Source organism: Natrix helvetica, assembly GCF_964273705.1.
Source record: "Natrix helvetica genome assembly, chromosome: 1".
Taxonomy (NCBI): domain Eukaryota; kingdom Metazoa; phylum Chordata; class Lepidosauria; order Squamata; family Natricidae; genus Natrix; species Natrix helvetica.
In genome coordinates, this window is record NC_138548.1 from 30031767 (window position 1) to 30047951 (window position 16185).

The following is a 16185-nucleotide window of genomic DNA, read 5'->3' on the forward strand; positions in this document are numbered from 1 at the left end:
TTTTCTTTTTACTAGATCATTTTTCCAGAACGAACTTCTGGTTGGCCCGTTGGGGCATTTTTCATCCCCCCCAGGCTTCAGGAAAGCTTCCGGAGCCTAGAGAGGGTGAAAAACGGCCCAACGGCCCAACCAGTAGTTTGAGAATGAACTTCCAGTTGGCCTGTTGGGCCATTTTTCCCCTCCCCAGGCTTCAGGAAAGCCTCCGGAGCCTGGGGAGGGTGAAAAACAGGCCCAACGGGCCAACCAGAAATTCATTCCCAAACTTCCGGTTGGGCCATTGGGCCTGTTTTTCACCCTCTCTAGGCTTTCCTAAAGTCTGGGGAGGGCAAAAACGGCCTCCATGGTCCCCGGAAGGCCAAAAATCTGGAGGTGAAGGCTGCCAAGGGCTGCCGTGCTGGCAAATATGGCTCTGCATGCCACCTGTGCCATAGGTTTGCCATCACGGGTCTAGTGGATAAGGCATCAGGCTAGAAAGCAAGAGACTATGAGTTAAATCCCATCTTAGCCGTGAAAGATCTCACTCTCTGTTAGCCCAACTCACTTCACAGGGTGGTGGTTGGGAAAGGAGGAGGAAGGTGTGTTGGACAGGTTTGCCATCTTGAGATGTTTGTGAAAATAATAACAGCAGGATATAAATTAATGAATTAATAAATAAATGTACCTATGCTACTTCCATTAATTGATTTCTGGGCAGACAAGAGAGACAGTTTGGTATAGTGATTAAGGCTACAGTTTGTAGCTACTGGGCTACAAACCTCACCTTACGCATAAACCCAGCTGGGAGGGGCCAGATTCTTTCTCGCAGTCCTAGCAAGGGGAGCAATGGTAAACCACTTCTGAAAAATCTTGCCAAGAAAACTGCAGAGACTAGGACGGACAGTAAATATAAAAAAGTGGAAGTGCTTAGGGGTTTATGTGAAAAATATCAATTAAATGAACACATAAAGTCCCCATATTTGAAAAAAAAAAGTATTATGGACACACATTATTACTTTTTTTAGTGATCGGGGCAACTCATAAGGTCAATAAATAAATGCACCCACCTTTTCAAAATGAGACAGTTGCCTCAACTTCCTCACATGTAGAAGCAACCGAAGAGGCAATTTTCTATATGAAGTCAACCCATGCCTCCCAGGCTACCACTTTGTATAGCCCACATCACAATGAATTACAAACCAAGGGCAGTATTTGCCATTTTCAGGAAAGTGCCCACGGGCTGTGCTCAGAGGACTTTCCAAAATAAACCTGCCAATCTGTTTGATGGATTTCCTTCCGGAAACTAGCTAGGTGGGGAATTATAAGCTAGCATTGAGGCCAACGTTCTTACACAAGAACTTGTAACTTGACATTGAAAGGAACATGCTTTGCATTCTTCAGAGTTGAAGCATTTGTAGGGCACAAAGTGCTTCAAGGTTCACGGAACATGATTTACCAGGATGGTGACAGTAGCAGCAAGGATTTCTTAAAATTGAAAACAGCAGTTTAAATTTGTTGGGCTCCACTGAAATGAATTATTTCTGACTGTTTTAGTTCCATTTCTTAATCCACCTGACACATAGCAGCTTTCAAGAACGTGCAACATTTTTCTCACTTGCCCTTTAGATGTGACACTCTGTAGTTTGGATTATTAACTTAATCTATTCCATGTTTTGTATGAGGGAAATCTGCTTGTGGAAGAAGAGAGTCAAACTTAAAGGTCTTGCTTTCATCCCAGTAGCTCCATTGTTTTTTATTAGAATTCAAAAAAACATGTTCCTTCTGCGTATGAAATACATTCCTTCTGTTCATAGTGCAAATCCTACATTTCTGTATCTCCTTCATCTAATTCATAGGAGTGTTCATTAAAGAGAAAAGTAAATTGGACAAGCTTGAATTGGTTTCATCCGTGGATTAATCAACAAAACCTGCAGTTAATTAATTAGTAGAGACAAACTCTAATTTGATGTATAAATTTTAATAACTAGTGCTGGGAGGTAAAATACATAGCAGTTCTTAAAGCTTATTTTAGTGCTGGTGTGCAAGTATCTAAAGTTGATCTTTCTTTTAAAGACTGAAAATAACATTTGCTTCTCCATTCATAAGCTGTTTCATACACCCTTCAATACCTCCAAAATGTGATCTATTGTACAGAATACAAAGGTTTTTGTAAAGCTGAAAAATGATTTAAGTGTGCCTGATAGGTTTGATAGATAAAATGCAGGTAAATAGCACTAACAGCTCTAATATCTTCATTCCCAAACATTTCCTAGGTGATATGATCAGTGTTTGACACCAAATTGGGGTATTAAAGTATTACTTTTGAGATTACAGAAGCATTGTATCAGGCAGTATGCAGCAAAAGTTTATAGAATAGAAGCTGGGAGAAAATATGTGTGTTTTTGAGAGAGGGGGGGGGATAAAGGTGGCAAGTGAGGTTTTCTAGAGATTTTTTAAAAACCTTCCTTATGATTCCCCCACCCCCTTGTGGGTTTATGCCAGAAACAAAATGATGACAGATAATAAGAGCTTGAATCAGTAAAGGGAAGTAGGGACAGACTGCCATTTCAGCTCCCTGCAGTAACTTATCCAAGCTTTGTTTTAAAGACCATTGCCCTCACTACTGGGTTTAATTGAGTGTTAGCATTTAAATTAATGACATTGAGCACTTTTATATTGAACTTGACCAACTAGTCAGTACTCTTTGGGTGAATTCACAGAATATATTGAATTGTAAAACTGGGTTAATAGAATACAGTTGCTTTGTTCACATAAATATGCTACATCTAAGAATCACACAACATGCTAAAATTATAACTCAATCCTCATCACATACTGAGCTACTGTATACAGTACAAATTACTCAAATTCATTTTAGCATCCTCCAGTGTGCTGTAGGGTCCCTGCATGTAACCAATAGCACTAAGACTTATATCCTGCTTCATAATGCTTTACAGGCATCTCTCAGTGGTTTACAGAGTCAGCATATTGCCCCCAAAAATCTGAGTCCTCATTTTACCATTTTACATCGGAAGGATGGAAAGCTGAGTCAACCTTGAGCCAGTCAGGATTGAACTCCTGGCAGTGCTGCATTCTAACCACTGCTCCACCACGGCTCCGTGCTATAAACACATTGAGTTGAGGAAATAGAATTGGCTGTGGAGTTCTTGATGCTCTCTGAGTTGGGTTACTTGCTTGCAGATGTTGCATTATCTAAGTAGTAACATCACCAGTGGCACAATTAGCTGAAGTTTGGTCACTCGTATACTATTAAATGGTGGTTTCATGCAGGCTTTCCCAATCTGAACATTTCTCCAGATGACAAATCCCAGAATTCTCAGCCTACGCAGATAATGTTCAGAATTCTAGGAGTGTTTCTCAACCTTAGCAACTTTAAGATGTGTGGATTTCAACTCCCAGAATTTCCCAGCCAACAATAATGGCTGGGGAATTCTGGGAGTTGAAATCCATACATCCTAAAGTTGCCAAGGTTGAGAAAGACTGTCCCAAAATATTAGGAGGCACCAGACTGGGGAAAAGTCATTTAACATAACACTACCATGATTCCCCCAAAATAAGACAGGGTCTTATTTTCTTTTGACCCCCGAAATAAGCGCTTGGCCTTATTTTGGGGGAGGTCTTATTATTTTTGAGGTGTAGGAGACCCCTTAACCTCAGCCCGTCGCCCGCACATCAGCTGATCCAGAGAGGGCAGGAAGTTCTGTCTCTGTTTCTGGGACACTCCTGGCAGCCTTAGCATTGCTGGGCCTGCTGCTCTTTTTGTGGCCGCCACTAAGAGAAGGGGAGTAGTAGCTAGGGTTTTCGGGAGTGGCCTCCGTGAGGCCATTCCGCGTGGATGGAAAGTGCATGTGGCATGCGTGGTGCATGTTCCTCCCTTCCCCCCAGGAAATGGCGGGGACCAGCTGCGTATAATTTTAAGTATTTTAGGGGAGGGCTTATTTTGGGGGAAGGGCTTACTTTAGTGCATGCACTAAAAGCCCGATTGGGCTTATTATCCAGGGAGGTCTTATTTTCTGGGAAACAGGGTAGAACCATTAGAATTTGGTATTTTTTTTCAGTCTGCTTGTACTCACCACGAGAAACAAGCTGAAGTTTATTCCACTGTTGCATTTTGCTGATGAATGAACCTGCCTGTTTCGTGTTTTGAATCTTACTCCCTAGAGCTATAATTTCTCTGACTACACAACAGTGGCCGAGCTAGGTTTATGGCTGTCAACCTGTGAAACAAACTAATCTGATCTTGAAGCAATTCTGCCTGAATGGGCTTCAGTCTAAAGTAATCTAGGAAATAATCCTTTTGATTTTCAAGAAAAGAGAACAAGGTTATTGTACAGTCTCTCTCTGGGAGGTACATAACCTGCACGGCTGTTGTCGTGTTATGTTCCCATTCCATGTCATTTTAATATCTCTCACGTGCAACACTCATCTTATCATGGTTCTTTCCAGATAATAAACCCATTTCTACATGTCTTTCCTTTTGGATTGCACAGATAGTTGCCGCAATAATGGCCATTACTGGAATTGTTATGATGGCCTATGCAGATGGTTTCCATGGCGATTCAATTATTGGTGTTGCATATGCAGTTGGATCTGCTTCGACCTCTGCGCTATATAAGGTAGGTCATTTTTCTTACCGTTTTCACCCTCTTTAAACGAATGCATAGACAAACAAAGAAAGGTGGGTTTAAAACAAGGCTCGCGGTTGCTTAATTCACATTTTGAGCAATGTGCACTGGAAGAAAGTTGCAGCTAGGTAATTACATGGTGGCCTCCAAGGATTTGGTTTAGGTTCCCTTTATCAAGTCTTAAATGAAATCTCTATTATTCCACAACAGCAAGATTAGCATCCATGAGTTGCCTCTTATTTTATATGCCAGCATTTTATGACATTCAACTGTGACACACAAGCAAAAGAAAATGTTGAAAGCTAAGGATGATATTTTCACTGAAAGTGGGGAGATCATCCTTTGAGGAATGATCTGTCTGTCACTCTGCTGAGATTCCCCAGGAGATCTTGGGATTTCTTAATGATTCTATGTTTTACTAATCTCTCCAATTATATTTTAGTTTAAATCAGAATTTCTTCTAAAATAAAGGTGAGTTAACTCAGTCTGTAGAAGTTCAGCTCCATTCTTATTTTTTAATATTCAAAACAAACACAACACATCCTTCTTTACATACTGTAGAAAGTGTATCAGTTGGTTACAAAAAGGCATCTCTTCCATAGTCAACAAACATAATTCATATTAACTCAAGTATTTTAACTCAGATATTTATACATGTTACCATCATCATACCTCCATTTTCATTTGACTATAATTGTTTAAACGTCCTTCATCATAAAATATACCAAGATTTAATACATAACCACATACTGGCATTTCATTTACTATTTCTAAAATCCTCCAATAACACCGAATCCTTATGTCCTATTCTAGCTAAACATCCATAATATTTAATAACAAAATTTTCTAATCCTCCTTTCCAAATCACTGCTTACAATTTACATCCAGTTTCCTTATGTTGTACCCATACCTATATATACATTGTTATCATTATCCCTCCTTTATTTAACTATATCCTGTATCATAACATTTCCCCCCTAATAATCAAGACTTAACTGTATCTAACTTAGTTCTTTTCTATTAACCTTTATAGGATATCATTCCTATACAGGGCTTCTTGATCCCAACAGTCGTAGGGAGGGGCAGATACGAGGACAGATTAACAACCCGTAGTCGGTTGGGAGACCGTGGGTGCTGGTTACACCCGGTCGCTTGTACCAACCCCCGCGTTCTAGGTGGTCAGGATCTGCAGGCCCAGGGCCTGAGGCTGTTGTTATGCAATGCGAGGTCCGTTGTCAATAAGGCCCCCCTCATTCACGATCTGATTTTGGAGGGGGAGCCGGACCTCGCGGGAATAACGGAAACCTGGTTGGGCCACGAGGGAGGGTTACCCCTCGTGGAAATGTGCCCACCAGGTTACCAAGCATTTCACCAGCCCCGGGCCCGGGGAAGGGGCGGTGGGGTAGCAGTGATTATCCGGGAGGATTTAGAGCCGAGGGAGTCCACTGTGCTACAGACGTCCGGATGTGAATCCCTGGTTGTGAAATGGGGCCCTAGGAGGCAGATGGGTTTGCTGATAGTATACCTGGCTCCCCGCCATACATCAGCGACCCTGCCTGAGCTCCTCGAGCTGATCTCATCGGTGGCGGTTGAGACCCCCAAACTTTTAGTGATGGGGGATTTTAACCTGCCGTCGGTGGGAGAAGCATCAGAGGGGGCTCGGGAGTTCATGGCTTCCATGATAGCCATGGACCTGACTCAAATGATTCAGGGCCCGACACACGAGGGAGGTCACACCTTGGACCTTGTTTTTGTCTCTCGCCAGTGGTTGAGTGATCTGGGAGGAGTGAATTTAACCATCACTCCTCTGTCATGGTCAGATCACTCACTCCTCCGTCTTGACTTCCCTGGTGCTACTCCTCGCTGCGGGGAGGCGGAACCGGAGAACACTAGATGGTTCCGCCCCAGGGGCTTGATGGAACCAGACAGGTTCCAGACGGAGCTTGGGCCACCTCCTGCAGCCCTGACCCGCCCTCAGGTAGAGGACCTGGTGGCCGCGTGGAATAATGCGACTACCGGGGCCTTGAACCGGGTGGCGCCTTTGCGGCCTCTCCGGCGGCAACGATCCACCCTGGCCCCTTGGTTTACTGAGGAGCTAAGGGTGATGAAGCGCCGCAAGAGATGCCTAGAGAGTCGTTGGAGATCCTCCCGATCCGAACTTGACCGAGCACAGGTACGAGCCCATTTAAGGACGTACCTAGTGGCATTGAGAACGGCCAAACGTCAATATTGTGCCGCTCTCATTGCATCCGCAGAGAACCGCCCTGCCGCCCTGTTTCGGGTGTCCCGCTCTCTTCTGTTTCAGAGGCCACGGGAGGCCCCTTTACAGGGCAGGGCAGAGGAGTTTGGGAAATATCTGCAGGATAAAGTCGCTCAAATCCGGAAGGATTGGGTCCCCTTCAGTGGCCCAGTCGAGACGCCAGTGGCGAGTCTTGAGAAACCTTTTTGGGAGGAGTTTGACTTGGTTGTCATCGAGGATTTGGACAGATTGCGTGGGCGACTGCGACCTACCACATGTTTACTGGACCCGTGTCCCTCCTGGCTTGTACTGGCATCCTGGGAGGTTACACGCGACTGGCTCCTGGACCTAGTGAACGCTTCGTTGGGTGAGGGGTCTCTCCCGGCCGCCTTGAAAGAGGCGGTGGTGAGACCCTTGCTCAAGAAGCCTTCCCTGGACCCTATGGAGCTGGTCAATTATCGTCCTGTCTCCAACCTTCCCTTTTTGGCGAAGGTTGTGGAGAGTGTGGTGGTTTCTCAGTTTCCACGACATCTGGAGGAGAATGATTATCTAGACCCGCGCCAGTCCGGCTTTCGCCCTGGGCACAGCACAGAGACGGCCTTGGTCGCGTTGGTGGATGATCTCTGGAGGGCCAGAGATAGGGGCTGTTCCTCTATCCTGGTCCTATTAGACCTCTCGGCGGCTTTTGATACCATCGACCATGGTATCCTGTTGCACCGACTGGAGGGGTTGGGGATCCGGGGCACCATCTTGCGGTGGTTCGGCTCCTACCTCTCCGGCAGGACGCAACGTGTGTTGGCAGGAGAGCAGAGGTCGACCCTAAGCCCCCTTATCTGTGGGGTGCCACAGGGGTCGGTCCTCTCGCCACTCCTGTTCAACACATACATGAAGCCGCTGGGTGAGATCATCCGTGGTTTTGGGGTGGGATACCATCTGTACGCTGATGATACTCAGCTGTACATTTCCACCCCGAACCACCCCAACGAGGCCGTCGAAGTGATGTCCCGGTGTGTGGAAGCCGTACGGGTCTGGATGGATGACAACCGACTCAGGCTCAACCCTTCCAAGACGGAGTGGCTGTGGGTTCCGGCTCCCCGGTTCAACCAGATAATTCCATCTCTGGCCATTGGGGGCATTCAACTCGCCCCCGTGGAGCGGGCGCGCAATTTGGGCGTCCTCCTGGATGCCAGGCTGTCCATGGATGAACATGTGACAGCCGTGGCCAGGGGGGCGTTCCATCAGGTTCGCCTGGTGCGCCAATTGCGCCCCCTATTGGACCGGGACGCCCTACGCACAGTCACCCATGCGCTGGTGACGTCTCGCCTGGACTACTGCAACGCTCTCTACATGGGGCTTCCCTTGAAATGCACTCGGAGACTACAGTTGGTCCAGAATGCGGCCGCGCGGGTGATTATGGGGAGCACCAGGTACTCCCATGTGACACCACACCTGCGCGAGCTGCACTGGCTTCCTGTGGTCTATCGAGTGCGTTTCAAGGTTTTGATTACGATCTTTAAAGCGCTCCATGGCTCAGGACCTAGTTACCTGCGGGACCGTATTCTGCCCCACACATCCCTACGACCTATTCGCTCCCACAGAGAGGGACTTCTCCAGGTGCCGTCCACTAGACAATGCCATGGGGCGGCGCCTAGGAGCAGAGCCTTCTCTGTGGCGGGCCCAGCCCTGTGGAATGACCTCCCCCCGGATATTAGGACCACTACAGACCTCCGCTCCTTCCGTGTTAAGCTCAAGACCCACCTTTTTCAAATATCTGGCCTGGCTCAACCATAACTTCGTTACGCTCCTGAGGGGTTTTTAATTTAGCAATTTTATTTAAGGGGATTTTAAACTGTGTTTTAATTGTGTTTTTAGCTGTGTTTATTGTCCTTCACTTACAAGTCTACTCTCCTTCATGCACAAATGTAATTGTCCTTGTTTTTTCGTATGTATGTGTGTCCTATGTGTATTTTATCCTTTTGATTGTACGCCGCCCCGAGTCCTTCGGGAGAGGGTTGCGGCTAATCAAATAAAATTTATTTATTATTATTATATATAATCCAAAAGGATTTCTAATCTTCCTTTCATGGGTACCATTCAATATTCATATTCAATTATTAATTATCATAACACTACACATTGTATACATTATTATCATTATCAATTATTTATTTAATTATATATATTGTCACTAAATTTCACTAAGTTTAACTAGTTTTAAATTATACTCTTCCATTTATCAACCTGTATCTTTCCAGTAGCAAAACAGTCTCATATCTTCTGCCATTTGTGGTGTCTCTAATAATCTCCTTAATCAACTTTGTATGGACTCCTCTTAGCAACTCCTTGCTTATAAAATCTCTCATGTAATTTTGATGCCCTTCTTCTGTTTCGTTAATCAACTTAAGTTTGATTGTCGGTAGTGTTATCAATGATATTGCTAATAAAATTTCTCTCTTTAAATCCATAAATTATTTTGTTTTTTCTTCTTCTGTATCTTGCCGTCTGGGGTAGATTTCCCTTCCATTTAATTCCTCTTTCAGTATTCCACTCTTTCCATTTTCAGAGACAAACTAATCACCATAAATATCAGCAAATTTAATTTCTTTATATTCATTTTCCTCTTCGATTTTTAGGATTTTAACCACCACTTTTTCCACTTGATAAACATCTCCAACTTCTTCATCATATTTTGCTGTTAGATGCTCTTCCAACTTCTTCTCTATCCTCTCATATGTGTTTGATAATTTCTGTATTTCTGAGAATATCTTTTGCAGACTTACTTCTGCTGTTGAAATTGTGCCATTATCTCCAGCTAACAAACACTGCTGCTCTGGCTTGGAAGGTTTTTACAAGATTAAGCATAGATTCACAATAAAGTTTTATTTTCACTTTTCTCTGGTTAAGGATATACTTCAAAGGGACATCTGTATGCTGTCCAAAACCATTCCAAACTTAATTCCGCCACTTATTTCTTCTGTTCTCCAATTCAAATTAATTTAAAGTTTTTTATAGGCAGTCTCTTTTAAAATGGTAAAAATTCCTCACAAGCTGGAAACACTTTCTCTTTCCGTATACTTCCATTTTGGAGCCGCCCCGACTTCATCAGCCTAATGGCTGGATTTTTTGTCGTCGGCTTGAAGAACTTCTCTTGGATCAATCAGGGACTTTGCGATGTCCCTGAGATCAGCAAGATGTATTCTTCCTGTTCACCATTTCTGCGGGACGGTTTAGATCCGTTTGGACCACCCAGCGGCAAAAGTATTGACGGCGATCTCAGAGCATTGAGATCTCACGTCGTCTCGTCGCAACATTGGCTCCTCCTCCCAGAAGTTCAGCTCCATTCTTGTGCTCCTCAGAAACTCATTTGATTTCAGGGAACAACTGTCCAAAATTGACATTATAGTTTTCTGCCAATTCAAACCAGTGCATACACAAAACTTGAATTATAAACTCTAAAATTGTTCTCTTAAAAGAAAGAGGAAAAAAATTCCCTTCACCAAATAAAAATTTGTGATGTAGTGGTCCCAACTGTTTTACATCATGGCCCAAATAGTGACAAATAATTTCCATACTGCTTTTCTACCGGGTTATACTAATTGATTTGTCATTGATTTTAAAATTGTAAATAAAAAGCAAATGCACAGCCAATTAATTCATTGAAAACAAATATATGAAACAAATGACTGCCTCAAAACATTGCAGGAATCAGGAATGTATTTGAAAGCAGTAATATCTTGGATTTGTCAAAAACAGATCATGCCAGACTAATCTTATTGCATTCTTTGATAATGTGACAAAATTAGTGGACCAGAGGAATGCCGTTGATATAGTTTACTTGGACTTCAGTAAGGCTTTTGATAAGGTAGACCATAACCTACTACTAGATAAAGTAGAAGAATGTGGGTTAGACAGCATCACCACCAGATGGATTGGTAACTGGCTGACCAACCGCACTCAACGTGTAGTTCTCAATGGAACTGCATCTACATGGAGGGAAGTATGCAGTGGAGTACCCCAAGGCTCTGTTTTAGGCCCAGTACTCTTCAACATCTTCATCAATGATTTGGATGAGGGAATAAATGGGGAACTCATCAAATTTGCAGATGATACCAAGCTGGCAGGAATAGCCAACACTCCAGAAGATAGGCTTAAGATACAGAAGGATCTTGACAAACTTGAACATTGGGCACTATCTAATAAAATGAAATTCAATGGTGAAAAGAGCAAGGTTCTACATTTAGGCAACAAAAACGGAATGCACAGGTACAGTATAGGTGATACCTTACTCAGTAGTAGTAACTGTGAAAGGGATCTTGGAGTCCTAGTGGACAACCATTTAAATATGAGCCAGCAGTGTGCAGCAGCTGCCAAAAAAGCCAACACAGTTCTAGGCTGCATCAACAGAGGGATAGAATCAAGATCACGTGAAGTGTTAATACCACTTTATAATGCCTTGGTAAGGCCACACTTGGAATACTGCATTCAGTTCTGGTCGCCACGATGTAAAAAAGATGTGGAGACTCTAGAAAGAGTGCAGAGAAGAGCAACAAAGATGATTAGGGGACTGGAGACTAAAACATATGAAGAACGGTTGCAGGAACTGGGTATGTTTAGCTTAAGAGAAAGAAGGACTAGGGGAGACATGATAGCATTATTCCAATATCTCAGAGGTTGCCACAAAGAAGAGGGAGTCAAACTATTCTCCAAAGCACCTGAGGGTAGAACAAGAAGCAATGGGTGGAAACTAATCAAGGAGAGAAGCAACTTAGAACTGAGGAGAAATTTCCTGACAGTGAGAACAATTAATCAGTGGAACAGCTTGCCTCCAGAAGTTGTGAATGCCCCAACACTGGAAGTCTTTAAGAAGATGTTGGATAGCTATTTGTCTGAAACGGTATAGGGTTTCCTGCCTAGGCAGGGGATTGGACTAGAAGACCTCCAAGGTCCCTTCCAACTCTACTATTGTATTGTATTGTATGTAAGCTATCTAAAAGTCAATAAAAATGTAAAATATTTCCTGAAGGAGAAAAGGTAGTTAATTCAGATTTGATTGTGGCTTCCAATGATTTCCTGTTCTAACTCCTATCACAATATCAGTAGATGAGAATGTATGTGGCTCAGGATTGAACTATGGAGTCCTAGATGCCCTCTAAGTTTGGTTGTTTGCTTGTAGATGTTTCTTTACTTTCTTTCTATGGTCATAAATCGAGGGCTAAAGGTAAAGGTAAAGGTAAAGGTTCCCCTTGCACCTATGTACTAGTCATTCCCGACTTTAGGGGGTGGTGCTCATCTCCATTTCAAAGCCAAAGAGCCAGCACTGTCCGAAGATGTCTCCATGGTCATGTGGCCGGCATGACTAAATGCTGAAAGCGCATGGAACTCTGTTACCTTCCCACCAAAGGTGGTCTCTATTTTCCTACTTGCATTTTTACATGCTTTCGAACTGCTAGGTTGGCAGAAGCTGGGACAAGTAATGGGAGCTCACTCAGTTATGTGGCACTAGGGATTCGAACCACCAAACTGCCGACCATTCTGATCAACAAGCTCAGCATCTTAGCCACTGAGCCACCCCGTCCCTTGTCTCAATGGTTCAGGGCTACCTGTACTCTAATCAAGGAACTACCCAGTAGAAAACGACACTCCCACGAACACTGGCAGGGTAAGCTCTTGAATATAAACAGAGAACAAACCCTACTCCCTTTTAGCACTAGTACCTGGTCTGGTAATAAAATGTCCACAAATGATCAGAGAACACCAAGGACTCGACAGCCCTGCCACAATCTTATAACCATTTGAAAATTCAGAAGGCTTTTCAGAGGCAGCTCATGAAAAGCACTGGGCAGTGAGCAATCATTGAGATTAGCAAGCTATAAATAACAGTTGCCAGAATCCTGCTCTTCGGACAAATTGTATGTATGTCCCTTTTGCACATAGCCCAGAGTGCATCAGGAAAGATAATGCATCAAATCAAACCTTCAGCCCTCTTAGAGAGAGAAGGATGTAAATATAAATAATGCAGCAGCAAGTGTTGATCACATTTCAGTAGGTCCATCACCAACTGAATAAACTGCATAAGAAACGCTCATGGCTGTTGCCAACCCTGAGGCCCAAACTAGAGGCTATACTGTATATAAGCATATTTAATTGATATACTAAAGATTTAATTACTCCAGTGACCAGTTATAATGAGAACAACTCACTTCAAGTCGAGGTGGTTGGAGAAAACATTGTTTTGGAATTATTATGTGCATGCCACCTAATTCTTTAGCTGACCTTTGCTGGGTTTTCAAGGTGGATTGGACTACATCTTCAATAACTCCAAGCTGGCAAAGTCTTTGGTGTCAGGTTGTAGATGATAAAAGTAATTCAGTTACTTTTATCTTGTCTTTGTCTCAGGCAAGCGATCTGTGAACCCTGGACTTCAGAATGACATACCTAAGCATATGTCAGGGATTCAAGTAACACCCCAAACGAAAGAAGACTCCGAGGCTTAAGTTTCCTCAAAGTTCCATTTTATTAGAGATGTCATATTGGTACATCTGGGAAAACCCAAATCTGAAAGTTTCCAGGTTTTCCCCACCCAAAAGAAAGTTCAAACCCCTGCCCAGCACCCACACGTCCATCACATGATCCAATCAGGCACCATCCAAAACTGGAGATGCCTCCCAGTCACATCATCACAGCTGCAGGGCAAGGTGTCCTTGACTCTATGAGAAAAGAAAGTTATTTTGACTATGCATCACATATGCTCTATATAATCCCCCCTCCCATTTTCCCACAGTAGAAAATGTGGCAGGCCTGAAGGCCCAATGTAAAAGATGGCTTCCAGGTCTGACAGCATACACTTTTCTTAACTCCCTAAGAACCAGTGATTGTGGAAACAAGTGTGAAAGTGTAGGGCCAAAGATGAATCTGAAGATCGGTTTTTGTAAACCCAAACAATCCAGAGAGACACAGAAAGTCTTAGTCAAAATGGACTTTCCAACAATGGATCCCTACCATTTGATTCCACGGAGGCCATTTCTGCATATACTTCATTGCATTGTCCCAAGAGTGCTTTTTCAAGAGAAAGAAGAAGAAAAACAGTTGCCTCTTGAAAAAGCACCTGTCAGCCTCTGTTTCGCTATTTGCTTTCGGCTGCCATTGAAACGGGGAGAGGGGAGCCCTGGTATTTGGGAGGGGAAGTTTAAGTACAGGAGAGATTATAAAAAGGGAGTTTTGGTCTCACCGTCTACTGCGCATGCTGGAGATTAGTGCTTGGTGTCAGTCAAGGCCAACCGTCCTGCATACCAACCTGATGATGCTCCTTGAAGATGGGACTCACATGACACCTGAGGGATTTGCAGATTGGACACTGGATGAGGGTTACCAGGGGGAGGGGGTTTGGTCACATATTGATATGTATGATTTCGCGCGCTTTTGCCTCAGATCTTGCTTTGCTTAGCTGCTATCTTTTTATAACCAGTAAAAGTATTCTTAATTCTGCAAAATGGTGTTAAGTGGTTTCTTTCTTGGTTGCTGAGGGAGGCTGGCTTGACAGCACCTTTGGGACAACTATGACCTGGATGACTGATCTCCAGAGATTCTCACGTGGATGACAATCCCCATAGACACTTCATGGTATGCTCAATTGTTTTCCTTTCTTTTTAGGTTTTGTTTAAGATGTTTCTTGGAACTGCCAACTTCGGTGAAGCTGCTCACTTCATCTCTACCCTTGGCTTCTTCAACTTGATTTTCATTTCCATCACTCCCATCATCTTGTACTTTACCAAAGTGGAATACTGGTCACCTTTTTCAGCTGTGCCATGGGGCTTTCTGTGTGGAATTGCAGGCCTCTGGCTGGGTACGTGTCTGCGCAAACGTTTCCGTATCCCAGTGCTTCTTTCAACTTTACTTGCAGCAGAATCTTTGGATCATTTTGGTTTACTCTTTGTCAGTTTATAAGAAAATCTGGCCTTTTCATTATGCAGCTTCATACATTTCTGGACATCTTTTTAGATAGAAGAGAATCCTTAGAGGAGGAAAGTTTATTTATTTATCAAATGTATTTGCTGCCCATCTCATGATTTAAGATGCCTCTGAGTGGTATACCCAGAGAGAGAGGGGGGGGAGAGAGATTAAAATTAGAAAAATTAAAAGAAATTAAAAAACAAGGGTTTGGAGGGGGAGAGATGGGTTGCCATCTCTGTTAGTGCACCAACCACCTCCAATCAACAGTTTCTCCTGTTTAGTGCTAACTTGTTTAGTACTAAAATGCCACTTTTTAACTTAGAAGTTACAAATTTAGTAGTATTGTGTAATTCAGCATTTCATAATACATACACACACATATACATACATACACCGGACGATCAGATGCTGGGTAAACAAGAGGATGGTTTAGATAAGTTTATTGGGATTTAAATGAGTAAATTTCAATTTTTCAGGTTGAAATCTAGTTATTGTGTGAGATACGTCTTCACTTTCTCCTTTTCTTTTTTCTTTCATAGCTTTCAACATTTTGGTGAACGTTGGTGTTGTGCTTACATATCCAATCTTAATATCTATTGGGACAGTACTCAGTGTTCCTGGCAATGCAGGTACAAATGATGGATGGCAATGGGGTTTTTTTTAAAAAGTATAGTGATAAATTGATTTTATTATTTTCTTCTGTACTGCTGGAATAGATCTCCAGTACTTCTATAGAGGAAACACCAGATTCTTCATAAAAATTTTTCAAGGAATAGCACAGAGAAGGGATTGCCATCCTAGTGCAAAAGGATGCTAGATTAATCAGGACAAGCAGAGAACATTCTGAGAGATGCTAAGAGTGAATTTAACTAGATACTATACACCTCTTCAGCATATATGCAAATTCTAGTGGAGACAGAAATCGAGCTTTAACTAATTACTTCCAAGCACTACATAAAAAAACATTTGCCTGTGTGCTTCTTTGACTTTGATCCATGGCCCATTAGCCTCTAAAGTTCTTGGAAGATGTAACAGCCTCTCATCACCTTAGTTAGGCCCTGACTGAGATGTGTTTTGCCTGCTCCTCAGCCAAACTGATTTTCATAGCCTGCTTAGCTATTAAACTGTCTCCTGATCTTCATACACTGAAGCTCCAAGAAACCAGGATGCTTATGAATGTTCCACAGTGGTCACCCCAAACCAGCTGGTGGGAAAAACAGATTTCTGTGAGGCAGGCAGACCTTTATCCTAACTCTAACTAGTCATTCCTGGACACTCCATATTCCATCCTGTCATATTCTATCATTGCTGTGATTTCAGGTGAACAAACACTGATGATACCAGTGTATCCTATTATACCAGGGCTCTCCAATC

General features: G+C 43.1%; 1 protein-coding gene across 7 annotated transcripts in view; it reads left to right on the forward strand.

The window, feature by feature from the left end:
* SLC35F4 (solute carrier family 35 member F4) overlaps positions 1-16185 on the forward strand; it is a 185415-nt gene that overhangs the window by 168329 nt on the left and 901 nt on the right. For all 7 annotated transcript variants that reach the window (XM_081933901.1, XM_081933904.1, XM_081933902.1 and 4 more), the window contains 3 exons: positions 4488-4613; positions 14512-14704; positions 15351-15440. In XM_081933901.1, the coding sequence (XP_081790027.1) occupies positions 4488-4613; positions 14512-14704; positions 15351-15440 (409 nt within the window). The remainder of the gene's footprint in view (positions 1-4487; positions 4614-14511; positions 14705-15350; positions 15441-16185) is intronic.